The sequence below is a fragment of the Quercus lobata genome, chromosome 6 (genome assembly GCF_001633185.2).
Source record: "Quercus lobata isolate SW786 chromosome 6, ValleyOak3.0 Primary Assembly, whole genome shotgun sequence".
Classification (NCBI taxonomy): domain Eukaryota; kingdom Viridiplantae; phylum Streptophyta; class Magnoliopsida; order Fagales; family Fagaceae; genus Quercus; species Quercus lobata.
Window position 1 is genome coordinate 16,950,439 of NC_044909.1, and position 18,894 is coordinate 16,969,332.

Here is an 18,894-nt window from a genome sequence, read left to right on the forward strand (position 1 = left end):
TTTGTAAAATCTGATGTATGTAGAATGAATTCCTCAGCACAATGATCATGATGAAAATGCAAGTTGCATGAAATGCTGGAGGTATTTCTCTGTGTGATGACAATAATGCCTACTCTGATTCATGCCTCCTCTAATTTTGTGTATAATAAGAAAGAAATGTCATTAAAAGATACTATAATCATTCCCATAGAATTTTGGAATCTTTTAAAAAAAAATATGATTCAGTGGATGCCATTATATTTGATGGAATATTCATGCTTTCAATATGAGTGAATACTATAAAGAATCTATCCTTTTTAAATTTTGAGAATTTTATAAGGAAAGCAAAAAGAACATATGGCAAGTTGTGACCTGTAATCGGTGAAGCATAAAATGTAACCCAAAAAAAAAAAAAAAAAAATCCTTTTAAGACTTATCCTTTGAATACTTGAAACTTCTGCTTTATCCAAGCCTTCAGGGCAACAGAAGGACTAAACCTGAAAAACAAAATGGAGGAAAATGTGTATGTACAAAATAAGCAAATCGTACATTCAGACCCAAACCAAAATTAGAAAGCCTTTTTTTTCTTTTCTCTTTTGACTTAATTAGAAAGCCATTTAAACTGATATATTTCTCGTGTAGAAAAGAGAATGGCAAATTGCAATGCTTCAACTGAAATGGGTTATCATTGCATTAAAGAGTTAAAAGCTTTTGAGGACATGAAACTCGGGGTTGATATATATATGCTGGGATTATAAACATCCCCAGATGTTCCTTAATTAGCTCACTGAAGAGTTAGTTCATTCCAGTCGCTAATCTTGATAAACATTCAACCGGGATGCATCACAGAAGTGAGGCTTTTCTCAACCAGTTATTCATGGGGTCTCCAAAAGCGTGATGGACAACGTGTTTAGATGTCACTGGGCAAAGAAAAAAGTTCAATAAACACGTGATTAAACGTAATAAACAAGAAGAGTGAAGTTTACACTTTACAGCAATTATGATCTGTTTCAGTCATGAAGGGCTGATTGTAGGGGGCACATTTTCTGTTTTCATGCTTGCTGTGTCGAGCATGTTGGCCCCTACGAATTTCTCTACGTTTCTAGTAATGCGAGTTTTGTTTGTGCACGTGGTGTATGCACAAGGCTGATCACTACACTTGATTTTACGTAAAGAAACACATAAATGACAATTTATTATGGTTTTAAAATTAGATCGGACCAGCCAGTTCGATAGAAATTTTTTTTTTTTTTTGGTTTTTTGACCGTTCTGGTTTTTAAGACCATGAATTTAATATGAGACATGAAATAGGATGAAGATGAACTTGTATGCATATATGCAGCTACGTATTTAGCATAGGTCAAGTTGAGTTCAACTTCAGACATATAGCTAGCTCAATGCAGCCCAAATAGTGTGACTTCTGCTAAATGTGGGTCCAATACTCCAATCCGACCTAGTTTGGAATTTTTTTTGGCTCAATTTGAAATGCAAATCGCATTTAACTGGTTGCTAATTGCTGTATCGCCAATTTGAGTTTGGTATCGCTTCAAATGCAATGATTACAGTGATTCAGGGCAAGTCATTTTTTAATCTAGTGACATATAAGGTTCATGGATAAACATGTAATTAATGCTACTGGCGTAGTTCAATGGAGGTCATTTTTTGGATTTGAGTTCATAAATCCCTAGTTTAACTGTCGTGAAAACAGCAAATGCATTTCAACAAACTGTTATTTTTCATGCTGTAAGTATTACATATACAACATTTTTACAATACTTTTACGACAAATCATATGTAATAAGTTGTTATTAATTCAAATTTTAATCTACTACCGAAATTAATTTTTAGCCCATCACTAACAACCTATCATTTATAATTTCCTGTAAAAATATTGTGAAAACATTATAGACATAACATTTCTCTTTTCACATTCCCATGTCACCATTCCAATCTTTTTTTCTTTTTTTTTTTTTTTTTTTTGATAGACACCATTCCAATCTTTGCTTCTCAACTTCCGGTAATAAGATTGATTTTGCTACAATAAATAGTAAATCACAGCTAGTGCATGACTAGTTCTGCTGTGACCTGTGAGAATGTCAGTTTTGTTGTTATTTTTTTTTTTTTTGTGAGCCAGTTAACATATCCCATAGAATGGTTCCTTAGGCATATTTTTGCCCATAATGAGTATCTCCTACAGCATACCAAAAATTTCTCCTAAATTTTTAGCTAACTAAGGCTGCGTTTGTTTCGGGTGTAAAAAGAATACGGAAAATATTTTACACCACTAGGGGTGTCTGGCTTGGTCAGAAAACTAAGTCAAATGAAAAATCATTTCCTTTAACTGTAAAATATGAAGGCCTGAAGTGTAAAATAGATTACACATTTATTTTACCTTCAAACCATTTTTAGAGAAAAAAAAAAAAAAAATACCGAACCCAAAGAGAGAAAGAGAGAGAGAACCACCCACCGTCAGAGAGAGAGAGGTTGGTCACCTGAACTCGAGATCGACTCCACCGCCATCTAGGCCGTGCCTCTCACCACCAATCAAGGAAAGCTCGACTCCACCACCGATCTACCCTCTTTCTCTCTTCCTCCCTTTGCCACCCATGTCACCGATCTACCTTTTTTCTCTCTACCCATGTTGAGCAAACCACTGCAAGTCGAGCAACCCACCATGACCATGACCAAGTTGCCTTTGCCACGCAATCTTGCCTCTGCCACCTCTAGATTGAACCTCCGGCTAGCCCATAACTGATCTCCCTCTATTTCTCAATCTCCCTCTCTCTCTCTCTCTCTCTCTCTCTCTCTCTCTCTCTCACAATTTGACCGGATTTGATGAATGTTTTTGTTTGGTTTTGTTTCTTTTTTATTTATATATTAAGAAATGATATTATATATTTTTTTGGAAGCTGAAAAATATGAGAAACCAGTAGAAAATGTGTTTCCTATAGCATTTTCAAGAATACAACCAAATACTAAAAATATTTTTCAAAGCATTTTTTAAATTGCCACCAAACACCTGAAAATATTTTCACCTAAAAATTATTATTATTGTGGGGTCATAGGCCCAAATCATACAATTGGGTTTTGGGCTTTGGCCGTGAGCGTGGGGGTTTGGCCGAGAACATGAGAAGTCTAAATCCGAGGAGGAATATCTCCTCGAATAAGCTAAATGCAGATCGGGTATAGATCCTAATGATCAAAGTGACCTTTCAAGAAGCTCTAGTGATAGGGACGTGCACCATAAACGTACAAAAAAGATGGAAACCCAAAAATATCTAAAAGAAAACTGCTACCATAGCATTGAATGCTCTGTAGCTAATTCCCTAGCCGCATTAATGAGGAAGTGACCTCTGAACAGTACTTTTCCAGCCTTATAACCATCCTCCAAAGACTTCTAGAGGAGGCTGATGGGACAAGGATCAGCCTAAGCCATCAACTATCCACGTGTAGGGTCAAGGTAAAGGAAGAGGTGTAGTATAAATGAGAATAGAGACCTTAGAGGAAGGGGATGGGAAAATAGAGAAAGAACACTGTAGCAATCACAATTGCACTTGTACGCTGTTTACTTGATTTATATGAGCACTTGCCTCCTTGTACATGAACACTTGCCTCCTTGGACAAGGAGTTCATCCATATTAGCCGTTGTCCAATTCACTAAAGCCTAGTTCTTTGACCCACTCTCTACAAATTTATTGTACTGGGCTCACTGGGCCAAGATCCTGTACATTTTAGGCTTGGGCTGCAAATCCTGTCCCTACAATTATTATTATTATTATTATTATTATTATGTCCTTCATCTCAATGCACACGATTTTCACTTTCTCAAATCTCTACCCCTCTCTCATCCTAAACCCCCTACACATAAGGCTCCAATGACATCAGCAATAGCTGCCACTGCTGTTTCTTCTTCTTTTGCTCTTATCCCAAGCCAAAACCACGTCATCATCATCATCTTCTTCTTCTATAAACTACCAAGCAAAATAACACAAATCATACCCAAATCAAAACCACAAATCCAACTAAATCAAACATAAGTTTACAAGAAAGACAACAGTATCTCAAACTTGACACACCCTCACAACATCTAGCATCACACTTAGGCAGTGGGGTGGGAATGGGGCAGATTTTAGCCCCGCATCACGGGGCAAGGTGGGGATGGGTTTAGGCTTTTTAGACCCACCCTGCCCCACCCCGCCCCGCGTTACTAAAGGTTATAATTGTAAATTTTCATACCCTAAAACCCTACTATTTAAACAAACATATTAATATTTGCATATTTTATTCTACCCAATGTGATTCTCTGCCTTTATTTTGTTATGTGTTATACTATGAGATTTTTATTTATTTATTTATTTTTAATGATTGTCTTGTTAAACACTTGGATATATTATTCAATTTTTTTTCTAAAAATTGATTTGATTTGATGAGATAAATTTAGTTGTAATTTCAAGTATATTTTTATTAATGAAATAGGTTTCATTAAAAAAATTGTACTAGTTGTAGGGCAAATTAACAAAATGTAGAGTTTTACGGGGTGGGACGAGGCTTCGTGGGGCCCCAAGGGGCGGGGATGGGCTAAGAAAGTATTCCCCATCATGCGGGGCGGGGCGGGGATGAGGCAAGACAAAACCATGCGGGGCAGGGACGAAGACCCCATCTTTCAGCCCCGTCCCGTCCCATTGCCATCCTTAATCACACTACCACCAAGCAAACCCCAATTGCAGCAACCCATTACTGGCAACTTTGATCCCTTCCCACTTGATATCACACCTCCTGGTCCTTATTTGATTTCATCTGGGTTTTGGTTAATTTGGGGTTTTGATTTCATGTGGTTTTGCTTGGTTCTATAATGGGTCATTGTTAATTTTAGTTATGGGGATTTTGTATTTGGGTGATACTTCCTTGACCAATGGTGGAGGCTGGGCCAAGCGGTGGTTTTGTTGTTGGGTTAGGGAGATAATTTTGTACGAAGAGAGGAAGAAGACAAAGGGGAAGAGGAAGACAAGGGGAAGAGAAAATTAAGGAAGAAGGTGAGTGGAATGGGTCTATAATGAAGTGAGAGAAAAAAGAATTAAAAAATTATTTGCAAATGAACAGTAACTGTGGATATATGCACAATTACTATAGCAAGATTGTATATATGCACATTTTTACACCCATTGATGTGGGTACTTTTTGAGCCAAAATGTGTATCTATGACAACTTTTTCTATTTTAGACTCACTAATGTGAGTGCTCCCAAGGCGACAACTTTAAGTAGAGTATTTCCTATATTTAAATATTAAGTAAATAATATTTTGTTGTGACAAGAGATTTTTAGATATTGCTGCTAATAGTTCTTATTTGGCCTACAAGAAAAATCTCATTTGCGGTAGATATTTGTATATAATTTCTAAAGGGAGAAGAGTATTGATAGCAAGTTATATAAAAAGGGGTAAGGGGTGAATATAGGTAACCAAAACCAAAAATCACCCAAAACTCTACTTTTTAGTAACCATGGCAAAGAAAGTGGGAGGGAAAAAAAAATGAATGAAGAAACATTTAAATGAAATAAGGTTCAGAATAGGGAATCTGTTGGTGAAAATGAAAAGCAGTAAGCTAAAACAGGAAATATAGGTTCTTATGTAAAATAGAGAGAATTTTTGGTGAATTGATACCAATGCTTAGAAAGTTAATATTTTAAATAAAAAAACTAAATTAGTTTTTATACAATACATAACATGTAAAAGGGAAGAGGAGGAGAAGAAGAAGAAGAAGAAAAAAACCTATGTTTTTAGCTTATGTACAATACATAACGTGTAAAGGGTGAAAAGTTATAGGCAATATAAAATTAAAGCAAATTACAATTTACCCACTTGTGGTTTGATCGAAATTTAAGTTACCTACCTGTGGTTTAAAAGTTGGTACTTTGCCCACTTAAAGTTTACTCCATTAGGCTTTTGTTACCCACCTTTCTACTTTCACCATTAAAAACTCACAAAAAAAAAAAAAAAACATAATAAAAACATAAAAATCAAGATCTAAAAGCATATTTCTTAAGATTGTGAAGCTTTGGCTGAAGAACAGGGACAGAGCCAAAACTTTGAGTTAGAGGGGGCTGCTTTATTGTTGGCTGTGTGCAGCGGTTTTAATCTTTGACTTTGTTACTACATAGCTATTGAGATTTTTTTTTTTTTTTTTTGCTTGTGTAGGTATGAACAAAATTATTTTTGTTTAGGATTTTTTAAAGGGCATGGTTGTTTATTTTGGGTAAAATTGGTTAATTGAGCTTAATTTTTTTAGTTTTACTATTAGTAATTTTTGTTGTTAAGCTATTTTTTTTTTGGGCTTGTATATTTTGTTTTAGATTTTAGATCTATAAATTTTTTGTATGGTTACTAAAATGAGGAAAATGCTAGAGTTACAAGCTTTTTAAAATGATAAGTGGTTACTAATAAGTAAAAATATGATGTGAGTGGTGGGCCCATTATGCAAACTAATAAGAATTTGTTATCAAAACAGTTTGTAAAGATGTTGTAAAAAAGTTTGTATGTAATTGTAAAAAAGTTTGTATGTATAGCATTACACTTAAAAGAATAAATGATATTGTTTAAGGGTAACAAAATGTAATTTTATATAACAAAATTGCTAAAATTAGTACACAATATAATAATATTTATAAAAAAAAAAAAAAATATATATATATATATATATTGGGAGGCCATTGCCCCCTCCTCGTCCAATGATAGTTCCGTCCTTGCTTATGAACATTCTTCTTCTTCGTAAGAACATTCTCAAGCCTATCGATCCAAACAAAACTATCAAGGGGATAGAAATTAGAAAAGATTGAGAAAGAAATTTGTGGTGCGTTTGATTTAAGGTTTTTGAAATGTACAGGACTGAGACTGCATATATGGGCCTTGAGGTACTGCCACTAATTGCTGATAACTGGTTATACATGTACAATTTTTTTGTAGCATACAAACCAGATAGCTTCGTCCCCATTTGGTGGGTTTAGGTTATGTGGTTTGATTTTAATGTATATTACACATCTACCTTAATAATATTGATGAACAACTTACATTCTTTTACTGATTGTTTAATCAGGGGTCTCTTGTCGATGATGATTCCATATATATGTCCTTGGGATAAATACCATTAAGTATGCCAGATATTTAGTTTCACGGTTAACATTCTTATAAGTCTAGAGTTTCTATGGTTGAACTGCCTGAGGTGATGTGTGTTTGATTTGGTAGTGCATGGGCCAAAAACTAAACCTAGAAATTTTAAATATAAACCAAAAATTAAACCCATAAATTTTGAATATAAACCCTTAAATCAAACACACCACAAATTTCTTTCTCAATCTTTTCTATGCCCTAGTGGTAGCTCTAGAAATTTTTTTAAGAGTGGTTATTAAGAAACTTAAATTATACAAAATCTAATAAAAAAGAACTTCATATATTGACAAAAGCACACACACATATGGTAGACACCCCATTTTACAACTTGCATTTAGCCAACAGGTAGATCTTCAGATTTGTGATACAAAACAAATCTTGATACTCTAACGATCATAATGGTATGTCATGGGCTTTGATCGGACCACCTAATCGAAAGCTATCATACAAACAAGTTTCAATGATCATGGCTCACCTACACGATGAACCCGATCACGTCCTATTTTAAACACTTAATTAAATTTTGATTGGTTCTCACAAAAATTAATTTAAAATCAATTAAGTGTGATTTTTGATTGGATTTGATTTTACTTCATTTTTTTAAAGAAATAATAAAAAATATTTTCCTTTATGGCATCTTATCTGCTTTTTAAAATTTTTATAAAAGAAAAAACTAAAAAAAATAGAGAGAAAAAGATATGATCCATGAAAAATGCTCAAAAAAACAGAAAAATGCTCAAAAAAACGTTATTATTCTAAACAGCAACTTAAATCGGCTAGGAAAACGTTGAAATTTGATTTTCTCTATTCTTGGAAATGTTGTAGAGAATTGAATTTCATTTCAAAAAACACAAAATCCCGAATCAATTGGAATCTCGAGCAGAAAGTTATAGCCAAAATATGAAACAGGTGCATAAGATAACATAAATTCAGCATCATCTTCAATTTTCTTTCAAAATTTCAAATGGGGTTCAACATCAAATTTGTTCAAGCTTATCTAATAGGCTTATTCCTTCCCTTTGCTTCAGAAGAAAGATTTTGAAAAATAAGTTGGATAGAGAAACAGATACATTCTATGAAAATTTTCAAAAAACAGAAAAATGCTAAAAAAACGTTACTATTTTCAGTAATAACTTGAATCGCATTTTTAGCCTAGAAAACGTTTAAATTTGATTTTCTATATTTCTGAAAAAGTTGTAGAGAATTTAATTTCCTTTCAAAAAACACCAATGTTGAATCAATTGGAATTTTGAGAAAAAAGTTAAAGCCAAAATACAAAATAGGTGCAGAAGATAATACAAGTTCAGCATCATCTTCAACTTTCTTTCAAAATTCAAATTTGTTCCAGCTTATTTAAACAGGTTTTTCTCCTCCCTTAGTTTCAGAAGAAAGCTAATGACTTAGTTTTAAAGCTAAGCCATCCCTTCCCCTATAAAGAGAGAAGACCTCTTTCGTTTTCAGCACATGATTCCCTCTGGAGAGCTAGTGAGAAAGCAGAAAAGAAAAGCTGTTGTGCAACTGTTGTTCTTACTTTGGTTGTAGTTTAATGCTTCCTTGCTTTCTCCCTAGCCCTTTAAGTGATCACTTCCCCCTTTAATTTATGATCTATGTTGGTAAGTAGTTAATTGTATTCTTTAAGTTTCTGCACATGCTTGAATAATTGCTTCCAAGTCATTATTTGTTTCTTTCATGATATGCTTGGATGAACATGCCTATATATCTCATTGATATTCCTTTTACATGCTTAGATGAACACTTCTAGGCTAATACACAACTTTCTCTTGAATGTTTAGATGAACACACTTCTAGGCTAATGCATAACTTTCTCTTGAATGCTTAGATAAACATGTCTAGGTAATTGTTTTACTTTTTTTTAAATGCTTAAATGAACATGTCTAAGTATTTTGATCTTCTCTAGATGAACGTCTAAGGGATTTTTCTTTACTTTTTTTTTTTTTTTCATAATTGCTTGGAAGATCAAATATGCTTAAATGTTTTGTTTTTCTCTTTGCAATTGTGTGGATGACAAATAGCATGACAATTCTCTGTTTTCCTTCACATGCTTGGATGAACACTTCTAAGTTATTATTAGCTTTTCATAACATGCTTAGATGAACATGTCTAGGTAGTTATTTCTCTCTTTTTTGAATGCTTAGACGAATAGGTCTAATTAACATTATGGTTTTCGCTTAAATACTTGGATGAATATGTCTAGGTGATTTTCTTTGTTCTTCTCATGATTGCTTGGATGATTGGTAGGTCTAAAAATATATTTTCTTTTGCAATTATGTTGATGACAAATAACATGACGATTTTATTTTCCTTCACATGCTTATATGAACAAGTCTAGGCTAGGAATTCCTTGTTTACATTAATTTCTTGGATGAACATGCCATTACTTTCATGCTTTCTTTACATTTAAATTGTTATCTAACAAATTTCACTTTTTGTTTCCCTTTATGTCAAATTCTCCAACACATATTTGGTTACAATTCTTGCAAATTAACATGTTTATATGATATATTGTTTGTATTTGTTTGACATGACATGATATTGGCCACCTTAACCTATGAGACCGGTTTTACCAGACGAGATGGGTGCTTAATCCCTTCCCATCTCGTAAATTATCCTCTGAACCAAGATCAAGGGTTCTAGACTAGGCTCTTGTATATACTATTTTACATTTTTTTTTAATGTAACTAAGAAACAAAGCAATGTAATTTACTTTCTTAGATTGTATCTAGGACTAAAAAAGCATTGTAAATTTTTGTTACAAAATTGATGTAAATTGTCATATATATTAATACAATAGAAGCTTTTTTTTTTTTTTTTTTTTTTTAGTGAAGGTTTTCTTATTTTTTTTCATTTAAATTAAATAAGCGGCAACTCCATGTAAAACCCTTGATCTAGGGGGGAGTATATTTTACGGTGAATTTGACATTTTGAGCATCACAATCCCACCCGTTCGCACAAGTTAGGCCTAGTTTGAGAAAAAAATTGGCGGGTTGAGGTCGCGGTCGCTCACACACACACATGCAAACACATAAAGTCTTACAATTTCCTTATACAATTTTCTAATTTTAAAATTGTTAAATGATAGTCTTATCATCAATGTTGCAAACTACATCTTTTTCAAAATTTTAGTTAAATAAAATTAACTTTTTTTTTTCCTGGTAAGGACCTAATATGTTAAGGGGACTATAGTTTAAGGACAAAGTTTGGTTACAAACTAAGTTGTAACACAAGGCTACAACTCTCACTAAAAAATTAACATTGCTACATATTTTGAAAATTTAACCATTAAATTACATGTTTTTTCTATGTTCTTAAAACACATGTCAAATTTCATTTTAATCGGATGTTATTTACTATTCAATTCATAAACTTATTTTTTATGTATAATTATAGACTACAAAAACTCAAAATTTAAACATCTGATTGATGACATAGTTATTGATCTTTGATCTTCTTAAAATTTTGCAAGTATAGAGGATATAAGAAGAAAATGTAAATAATGGTAGATTTGTCAAAATTCACATCTAATAAAAAAATATTGAATGGAGTTGTGGCCTTAGCTTACAACCAAGTTTTTTTTATTTTTTTCTTTTTTTTAAGAAAGAAGACTTGTAACTATTTTATTAAGGTAAAGTCATCATGGCTAAGTCTGCCTATTTTATTAAGCTCACAACCAAGTTTGTTACCAAATTTTGTCCAAAGTTTAATTATGTTGAGCCTAAAAAATATTTATTGTGGTCACAAAATTTTTTTAAGGATAAAAAAATCATAATTTTTTTAAATTGGTACATAATAATAATAATTTTTTCCAAGTCAGGGTGGTCCTGTGACCACCCTGGACTCTATGTAGAGCAGCCAGTTCTATGCCCTTGATAGTTTTGTTTGGATTGATAGGTTTGAGAATGTTCTTATGAAGAAAAAGAATATTCTTAAGCCAAAACTTCACCATCTTAAGAAATATGCTTTTAAATCTGGATTTTTATGTTTTTTTTTTTTTTTTATGTGTTTTTAACAGTGAAAGTATATAGGTGGGTAACAGAAGCCTAATATAATGAACCTTAGATGGGTAAAGTGTCAACTTTTAAACTATAAGTAGGTAACTTAAATATAAGTCAAACCACATGGGGTAAGTTATAAATTAAATAATTAATAGACAAAAAGATAAATATTGACTAGGTGACAAAAGGGCCTGGATAGAAATAAACTTAAAACTCTTTTATTCACACCAAACCAACAATAGCAAGGCAAGGGAGAAAGCTTTGCAATAGTAGAAAAAAAAATTAAATCCAACGTGAAATTAAAATGAAAGAAGAGCAGTCAATACACCAGACATTGATGAGTAGCAAGATAGAAAGAAAGGTATACAAAAATAATTATAAAAAATCAAGATGGAGAGCAGCAATGTAAGCTGTGAGCAAATGGGTCTTTTCACCTTCTGTATAATTTTGTATGGATAATTTTTATTGATTAAAATTTTTGGGCTAGAAGAGAGAGCCTTAATTATATTGTATTGGTTAATAGAATTCTTCCATTTAAGGGCCTTATGCCATTGTCTAAGTCGCCTATAACTAGCCTCAAACTCAATTTATGATTTGGGTTAAGTTCAATAAGCTTACGAAAGAAAAGGAAGACAAAAAATGTATAACATGAATAATGATGATGACATGGCACGAGACGTGGAAATGACAAGGGGCAAGTGTCACATGGCTTGCATAGAGTTGTTCTAGATTAATTCTACAAGGAAGCCAATCAAGCCTAAAAGGGCTGAATTTCATATGTATCATGTGATTATTGTAGCAAATTCACACGTGCCATTTTTTTTTTTTTTTTTGAAATGACGTGCCAAGTTTATTTGTTGTTGCTTTTGATAATTGGATGAAAAATTAATCTTTTTGACGTGTGTTTGAGGTTTAGCTATTGAAATTCTTTTGGTAAGGTATTAAATAAAATAATTTGCCTTGGACTTCTTTTTTCCTTAGTTAAAGTTGCGTTCAGAGAGTTCTTTTTTCCTTATAGTCATTGTTATCGATTGCTTGCCCAAGCAAAACATGTTTCGTCGATCAAAAGTCACGCGCCAACCATACACTCGCTCAGAAGACAGCAAACAGCATTATACCTTCTTAAGGAGAGTGCCTTCACACTTGCTTCAAAGGCGCGTGCAGTAGAATTCGACCTTTCCTATGGTGGGTAGAGACGGCCAGGTTTGCCACGCCAGCTGACTGCGGATGTTGGTTGAAAACTTGAAATGAATGTCTAGAACTAGAAGTTGATAGAATAACTGAAAAATGGAAAAAATACTGTATATGTTTGAGACTTTTTGAGTATTGTTGTTGGATTTGAGAGTACTTGCATTATTACCCACATTGCTCTCTTACTTACTTTTCATGTCTCTCTCTCTGCCACACAGACACGCACATTTGGGCTTTGCTTTTACATTGTTGTTTACTTGTTTTTTAGCTAGTTGTTCACTAACCCAGATGTGACTTTACACCAATTACTCACAATTTTTGTTTTCTGGGTATCAATCTTTTGGCTTCTTTTTCAGCTGTTGTTGTGTGTTGTAAAAAAAATAGTAATAATAAAAAGAGTGGGTTGGAGAGCGCTTGCTTTTTATTTTAATTTGCTTTTTGATGATTTTGTACTGCATTTGGATGAGTTGGGAAGATGGGTTTTTTTCTATGACCCGTTAATAAATCTGAAATTTGCTTGGCATTGGAGTAAAAGATGAAGGACTTTCCTGGTACACCTGGGACTTTGACTGGGCTTGTTTTGAGGATTTCACAGTGCATTTTTGCTGTTGGATCAATTGCTACTATGGCTACCACCCACAATTTCTTTAATTTCACAGCTTTCTGGTAATTGTTCCTTCCCTAACTCTGTAATTTCTTATTCTTTTAAATTTTTTTTTTTCTTGTTATTTTTCTGCACCTATTAGGTCGATTTCATTGTAATGTCTCTTCAGTTTAAGACCCAAATGTTAGTCTCTTTTGAGCAAATTAATAACGTGAACTGTCCTTCAGAATAAGCGTTTTGAAATTTACCATTTCTAGCCTGGAAAAATGTAGTTTAGTAAAGGAATTATGTTGAAGGAACTTCATAAATTTTATCTGCACAAATTGTCGCATAGATGTGGTTGGAACTTGGAACTGATCTGTCGCTCATAATTATTGGCGTCTTGATGTTATATTGCTAGCAACAAAATCAAAAACTCAATAGTAAGCTTCATTTTTTTCCTAGTATGGAGAAATTTAATTATTAAAGAGCTTGTGCTTCAGTGCTTGGCCTTTGCAATTGCCTAATGTAATTCTAGCCATGAATTCTACTGGGTACAAAACCTTGCATTAGTTTGCATTAGCAACCATCCCACTTGTAACATAACTGAATTGACTACATTTTATTCAGATACATCCATGTGTATATATATATATATATATATGCATATGTCCCAATTCATGATCATGAACGTATTTTGAGCAATCTATGCTTGCCATTTCTAATCCATCGTAGAGGAGGTCCACATTCCTTACACGCTTTTTCCTAAATTGTTTATTCTATGAAAGTGGGGAGTTGACCTTTGGGAGTTTATACATTTCCTTCCTTAATTTCATAATGATCTTAGATTATATATATGTCTTATTTGGCATCTTGTGATTTCAACAAAGAGTTCTTGGCATTTCCAGCCAAGCACATGTATAGTGCTTGTGCATTGCTATGCTTATGCCATGCCCTGTCCACACCAGCCCTGCTTTTTGGGGATGTGGAATTGCAGAGAGAATGAAAATTAAAACCGAGACTGAAATTAAATAATGCAGCAACTTAAACAAAACCAATACAGAGGCTCACTTATATGGCCATGAGAGAGAGAGCTTAAGCTTTAGTACTAGCCGTTACTAATCCTAACAAACTAGCTGAATTGGAAAACTGCCTAACATACTAACAACCTTCAGTTGAGCATGTGTGGATATTTTTACTAGCACGCGTTACATGAGATAAATACTGATCAAAACCTAATTGGCGTTTAATAAGCTGCTTAGGTGTCCAAAGCTTGAAAAAAGGTGTCACTGAGGTTTAATGAGATGAATCCACCTGGCACGTGGCTTCATTAATGGGAAACGATGTCGTTGCATCTCGTTAGATCAAAACACTGTGATCTTGTGCATCAGCTTTCTGTTAATACTGTGTTGGATTTGTCTGTCTCTATCTGGGACCGCGGGGGTGGGTGGGTGGGTGGTTTGGGTGGAGACATTGGTGCTGCTAGTTTCCCTATTTTTAGTAAGCTCCACTTTAGCTATTGATGTGCAAGAACATGTTGTTGATGAAGCATTCTTTCATTCACTTTGCATATGTTGGTTTCAGAAGAAATGAATCAGTCTGCTCCATTCTCAAAGAAAGTATTATTTTTCGTGGAAGCTTCTGTTGAGCATATGATGAAACTGTGTGCTTTGTTGAGGTTAACTTAATCAGTTATTTGTGCCATTGTTATTTGGTTGAGGCAAAGTGTTTTAATTACAATTTCTTTCTTGATTTTTTTTCTGATGCCATGGGTTGTGGAATATTTATTGATCTTAGCATATGAAGGATTTGTGCGCAACTGGATCCTAAAAACACTTTGAATCCACAAGGCTAAAATCTGGAATCCCCCAGATAAAGAAACAAAGAGACTGAAATTATATTATTAATGGCTTTTTCATTTTCATTTTCATTTTACTAATTAGGAGCCAATTTAAAGGCTTCAGAAACCTTAGTGCCTGTTTGGAATTTTTGTAGGAAGTAGAGTGTTAAGCTATAGAGTTTTTGCAATACAGAGTTTTAGCTAAAAAGGCTCTTTAGCATTTGGGGTATTTGGTAAATTGCAGTGATAAAGGGTTTTAAAATTGTTACATCCGTATGGTAGCCAAATTGAAAAAGTTTTTAGGTATGAGAAATGCCAAAGAGGATATAATAAAAAAAAAATTTTATTCTCATACTTGAATCCAATTAATTTAAGTACTGGTGAGTGCTTATTTATACCAATATTATTATTATTATTATTTGGTAATGAGCTTTATGGCCTGTCTAACGCAATGCTAGATAAGCCCTTACTTTCCTACCAAAAATATTCTTAAAGAAATTCTAATAAATGTACTACCTCATAAAAGACTTAATTTTGACTGAAATGTGCCTAAAATCTCTCCAAAATAGGAAAGAAAACCCTATTTCTAGAAATTTTTGAAAAAATTCAAAATAAAAATTTCCAATGGTGTGTAGTGGACTAGTTGCTGAGTTATGTGAGGTATTTCTGGTCAAATGCAATAGCCATCGTACATGCTTTTATAATAATCTGGAAACTGTAGTAAAATTAAATTATGGAACCATAATATGGCATTTGCATTACTCACTAAAATGAGATCTGAGCTCTATTCTCTCATCTTGTCATCTATTATTTCTACCTATGTTCCTAAGAAGCCTTTCTATCAAAGTCTTACCCTTTTTGTTCTTAGCCACCAACACTATTGTACAAACGTAATTCAGGGGCTCATTAATAGCAGCAAAGATGTCCATCTTGAAATGTATATAAGATCATAGGCACTTGAGTCTATGAAACTTGGTTCATCATAACTGTACTTTATCATCATTTGTTTGTGAGGGTACTAAACATAGAGATGTACTACTTGTGCGTAATTGATTCACTATTACTCTAGTGAACTGAAATTTATAGTTGATTTGTTTGGATAGAGGTATTTAAAGAGAAAGGTTGGAAATTCAATTTGAATAGAGTATTAAATGACATTTTTTTTCCTAAATTTATAGAGGGATTTTAGCTTTATTAAAGTGTGGATTTAAAATGACTAGGTGCAAGAATCTTTAGTGATCACATCATAATGTCTTATTAAATTTATATAAAGCAATCTATACTTCCAATTGTTCTTCAAATCCCTTGATTTGAAATCCTCAAATCCAAACACAACTATGGATTATTAATTTGTCAAATGCCAGGGGGAAATATAATATTTTATGCTGAAGAGCATCTCTCTTTTTTTCTTTTTCTTTTTTGCAGCTACCTTATTGCTTCAATGGGTTTGCAATTCATCTGGAGCTTTGTGCTTGCTGTATTAGATGCATATGCTTTTGTGAGAAAGAAGGCCCTGCATAATCCTGTTTTGGTTAGCCTCTTTGTGGTTGGAGACTGGGTCAGCTTCTATGAAACTATGACCATAATTTTTGATTTTTTCCAAAAGAATTCTTTGTATTTAGTGGCTGTCATTTATAGCTCCATTCATTTAAATTTCAACAGGTGACAGCAACACTGTCTCTTGCAGCAGCTTCTGCCTCAGCTGGCATTACAGTGTTGTATCTCAATGACTTGAAAAGCTGCAATTTAGGAGTAGAATGCCAGAAGTATCAGATGTCAGTTGCCTTGGCCTACCTAAGCTGGGTAACAATTGCAATTTCATCTCTAATTATGCTTTGGCTGTTAGCTGCTGGTTAGACATTTTGTTGTATATATGCCACTGGATTTTCAATCTTACAGGAATTTTGATCTGTCTATGATGTTGATAAAAAAAAGGAAACCAAGAACTAAATTACAATACTCAACAATTGAGTTCATCTTTTATCTTGGTGGGTTGGGAAAAGTATAGCAAAATTAAAAAATGAAAATATCTTTATCTTGTTGAGCAAATGCATAGAATTGGTTAACAGAATTACTCAACTTGACCATAATTAAATAAGTTAAACCTCTAAACCCAGCATTCAAACCTATAAAAAGTGTCGGTATCTCTTTCTCTCAACACTAAGAACTCTTTTAAGCCCTTCTAACAAGTGAAAGTTGCTGGCAACTATCAACACCTTGCTTCAAGTTGGACATGATATGATTTTAATGGTTTAATCATTATTCAAACACTCCTCTGTGGGCCTGCACATCCGCATAATAAGTGAGATTCAATATACGGAAATTTATACTTATAAATGGGGGTTAGAATAGAAACAACATACAAGGTTTGAATTCAGGACTATTTGCTCTACTATGATGGTACACTACTCCTTATCCCACAAGTTTAGGCAGATGGAAAATGATGAATTTTATTCATTTAAACATTGTTCTAACAGTTCCAATTAATTGACTGGCAAATGAGCTCATTTTTATGCCCTAGGTCACACCAGTCATAGTTTCTGGGTACTGGGTAGGCCTCTGTTTCCAGGAAAACAGATTACCAACACCAATGGCATACACTTCAATCATCATGAGTTATGAAAGACAGCTATGAGTTAACCTTGGAAAATAGCACACAAAATCTAAACCAGGACAACATTTAGTTGCTTGAGGAGTGGAGATCGCACCCCATCAACTAAAATATGTCCACAATTCCAATCTCTCTATCTGTATAGAGAAATGTTCAGGCATTGGGAGGTCAAATTTGACAAATTTTTGGTTTGTGTACACATAAACCCAAGTTAAAGTGGTTACTTTGTAGGAGGACTAAAAGGAAGCTAAAATAGATCGTGATAAGCATATGAAGGCACCCCAGTTGGTAGTTTTGCTTTTCAATCGAATCGCATTACATGCTTGAATAATCCTCCTGATTCATTGTGGTGTGTTAGTGGGCAATCAATAACACTTGATTTATATACAAAACGGGACCACACCACTGCCTCTTTAAAAAGAAGGAATTCCTTTGTTATGAAGGAAAATGGATATCAAAGAATTTTCAGTGAGAGTTTGTTGTAATGAGTGGCAAAGAGGATTGTGATTTGTGATGGTAATGTCAACCACATTGATAACCAAGATATACTAATATACTATATTGTCTTAAAACTTGTAGTTAAGAAATGGACGTTTGCCAACTATAGCAAGTAGAAGCAGCAAAGTTGGTCTGGTTGTTTGTTGGTTTGGTCCCACTGGTCTTGCTTGCTGGTGAAAAAGACGGTTAATCAAATCCCATCAAAATCTGTGTTGGGATTTTATTTCGGACATTTCCTTGCATATACTTTTGTTAAAAAGCAGGAGACATAATAAGGCATAAGTATTGTTGGATAATCTTTACCAATAAGTTGGACACAAAATTTGTTGACACAGCTTCTTATTATTCAGATTCTTGCAAATACTTATGTTAAAAAGCAGGGAGACATAAGTATTGGTGAATAATTTTTACCAATAAATCGTGGGGCACAGTTTTTTTATTTTTTATTTTTAGAATTTTTTATTCATAATTGTTGACGTGGTTTGTTGTTATTGATCCATAATAAAGTTGTGTTAATGGTCGACCTAAGATTTTCTAATTTGAAAAAGTTATGAAAAAGGTTGCGAAGAAAATTGTGTTCCTAATAGTATTCAATTATTCACCCACCAATTGGTCTAGAAGCAATTGAATTGGCAGGAGCACCTGCCCTAATGAACAAAGTGATATCTCGTGAAAGTGAAGTGTTGAAGTTGGACGAGTTTTGTTTTCCACCATTCAGACCCTTTGCAGAAGATAAGCAATTATACAATAGAGGAATTCGCGTAACTGACTCTCAATCTTAAGAGGATGAATCTTTCTTCAATTTGGATTTAGTTTGTGTCAACCCGATTTGCCAGTTGCCACCACCAAGCTTTATAGTTGAGAGAGAGAGAGAAGTGTTATTTCCAAAAAAGAATTCGAGCATAATGATATGGAAAGAGTAACAGCAATGAGGTTGATAAAGATATCAAGGAAGAAAATTATGTTGTGACATCATTAAATTGCCCCAATAAATCCCGTGAAATTGTTTCTAACTAA

At 33.6% G+C, this 18,894-nt stretch overlaps 1 protein-coding gene across 1 annotated transcript; it reads left to right on the plus strand.

Moving 5' to 3' along the window:
• The first annotated feature begins 12,158 nt into the window (after nucleotides 1–12,158).
• On the plus strand, nucleotides 12,159–16,751 carry LOC115993962 (CASP-like protein 5B3). The gene is made up of 3 exons (XM_031117960.1): nucleotides 12,159–13,011; nucleotides 16,194–16,326; nucleotides 16,431–16,751. Exons 1-3 carry the CDS (start codon nucleotides 12,881–12,883, stop codon nucleotides 16,623–16,625), a joined length of 459 nt encoding a protein of 152 aa, XP_030973820.1. The 5' UTR covers nucleotides 12,159–12,880; the 3' UTR covers nucleotides 16,626–16,751.
• Nucleotides 16,752–18,894: the final 2,143 nt, after the last annotated feature.

What these genes read in the sequence shown, in the direction of transcription:
- LOC115993962 (XM_031117960.1), top strand. Translation starts at nt 12,881, where the DNA reads ATGAAGGACTTTCCTGGTACACCTGGGACTTTGACTGGGCTTGTTTTG. An exon ending in TTTAATTTCACAGCTTTCTG is followed by an intron (nt 13,012 to 16,193) that starts GTAATTGTTCCT and finishes TCTTTTTTGCAG; the next exon opens with CTACCTTATTGCTTCAATGG. An exon ending in TCTTTGTGGTTGGAGACTGG is followed by an intron (nt 16,327 to 16,430) that starts GTCAGCTTCTAT and finishes AAATTTCAACAG; the next exon opens with GTGACAGCAACACTGTCTCT.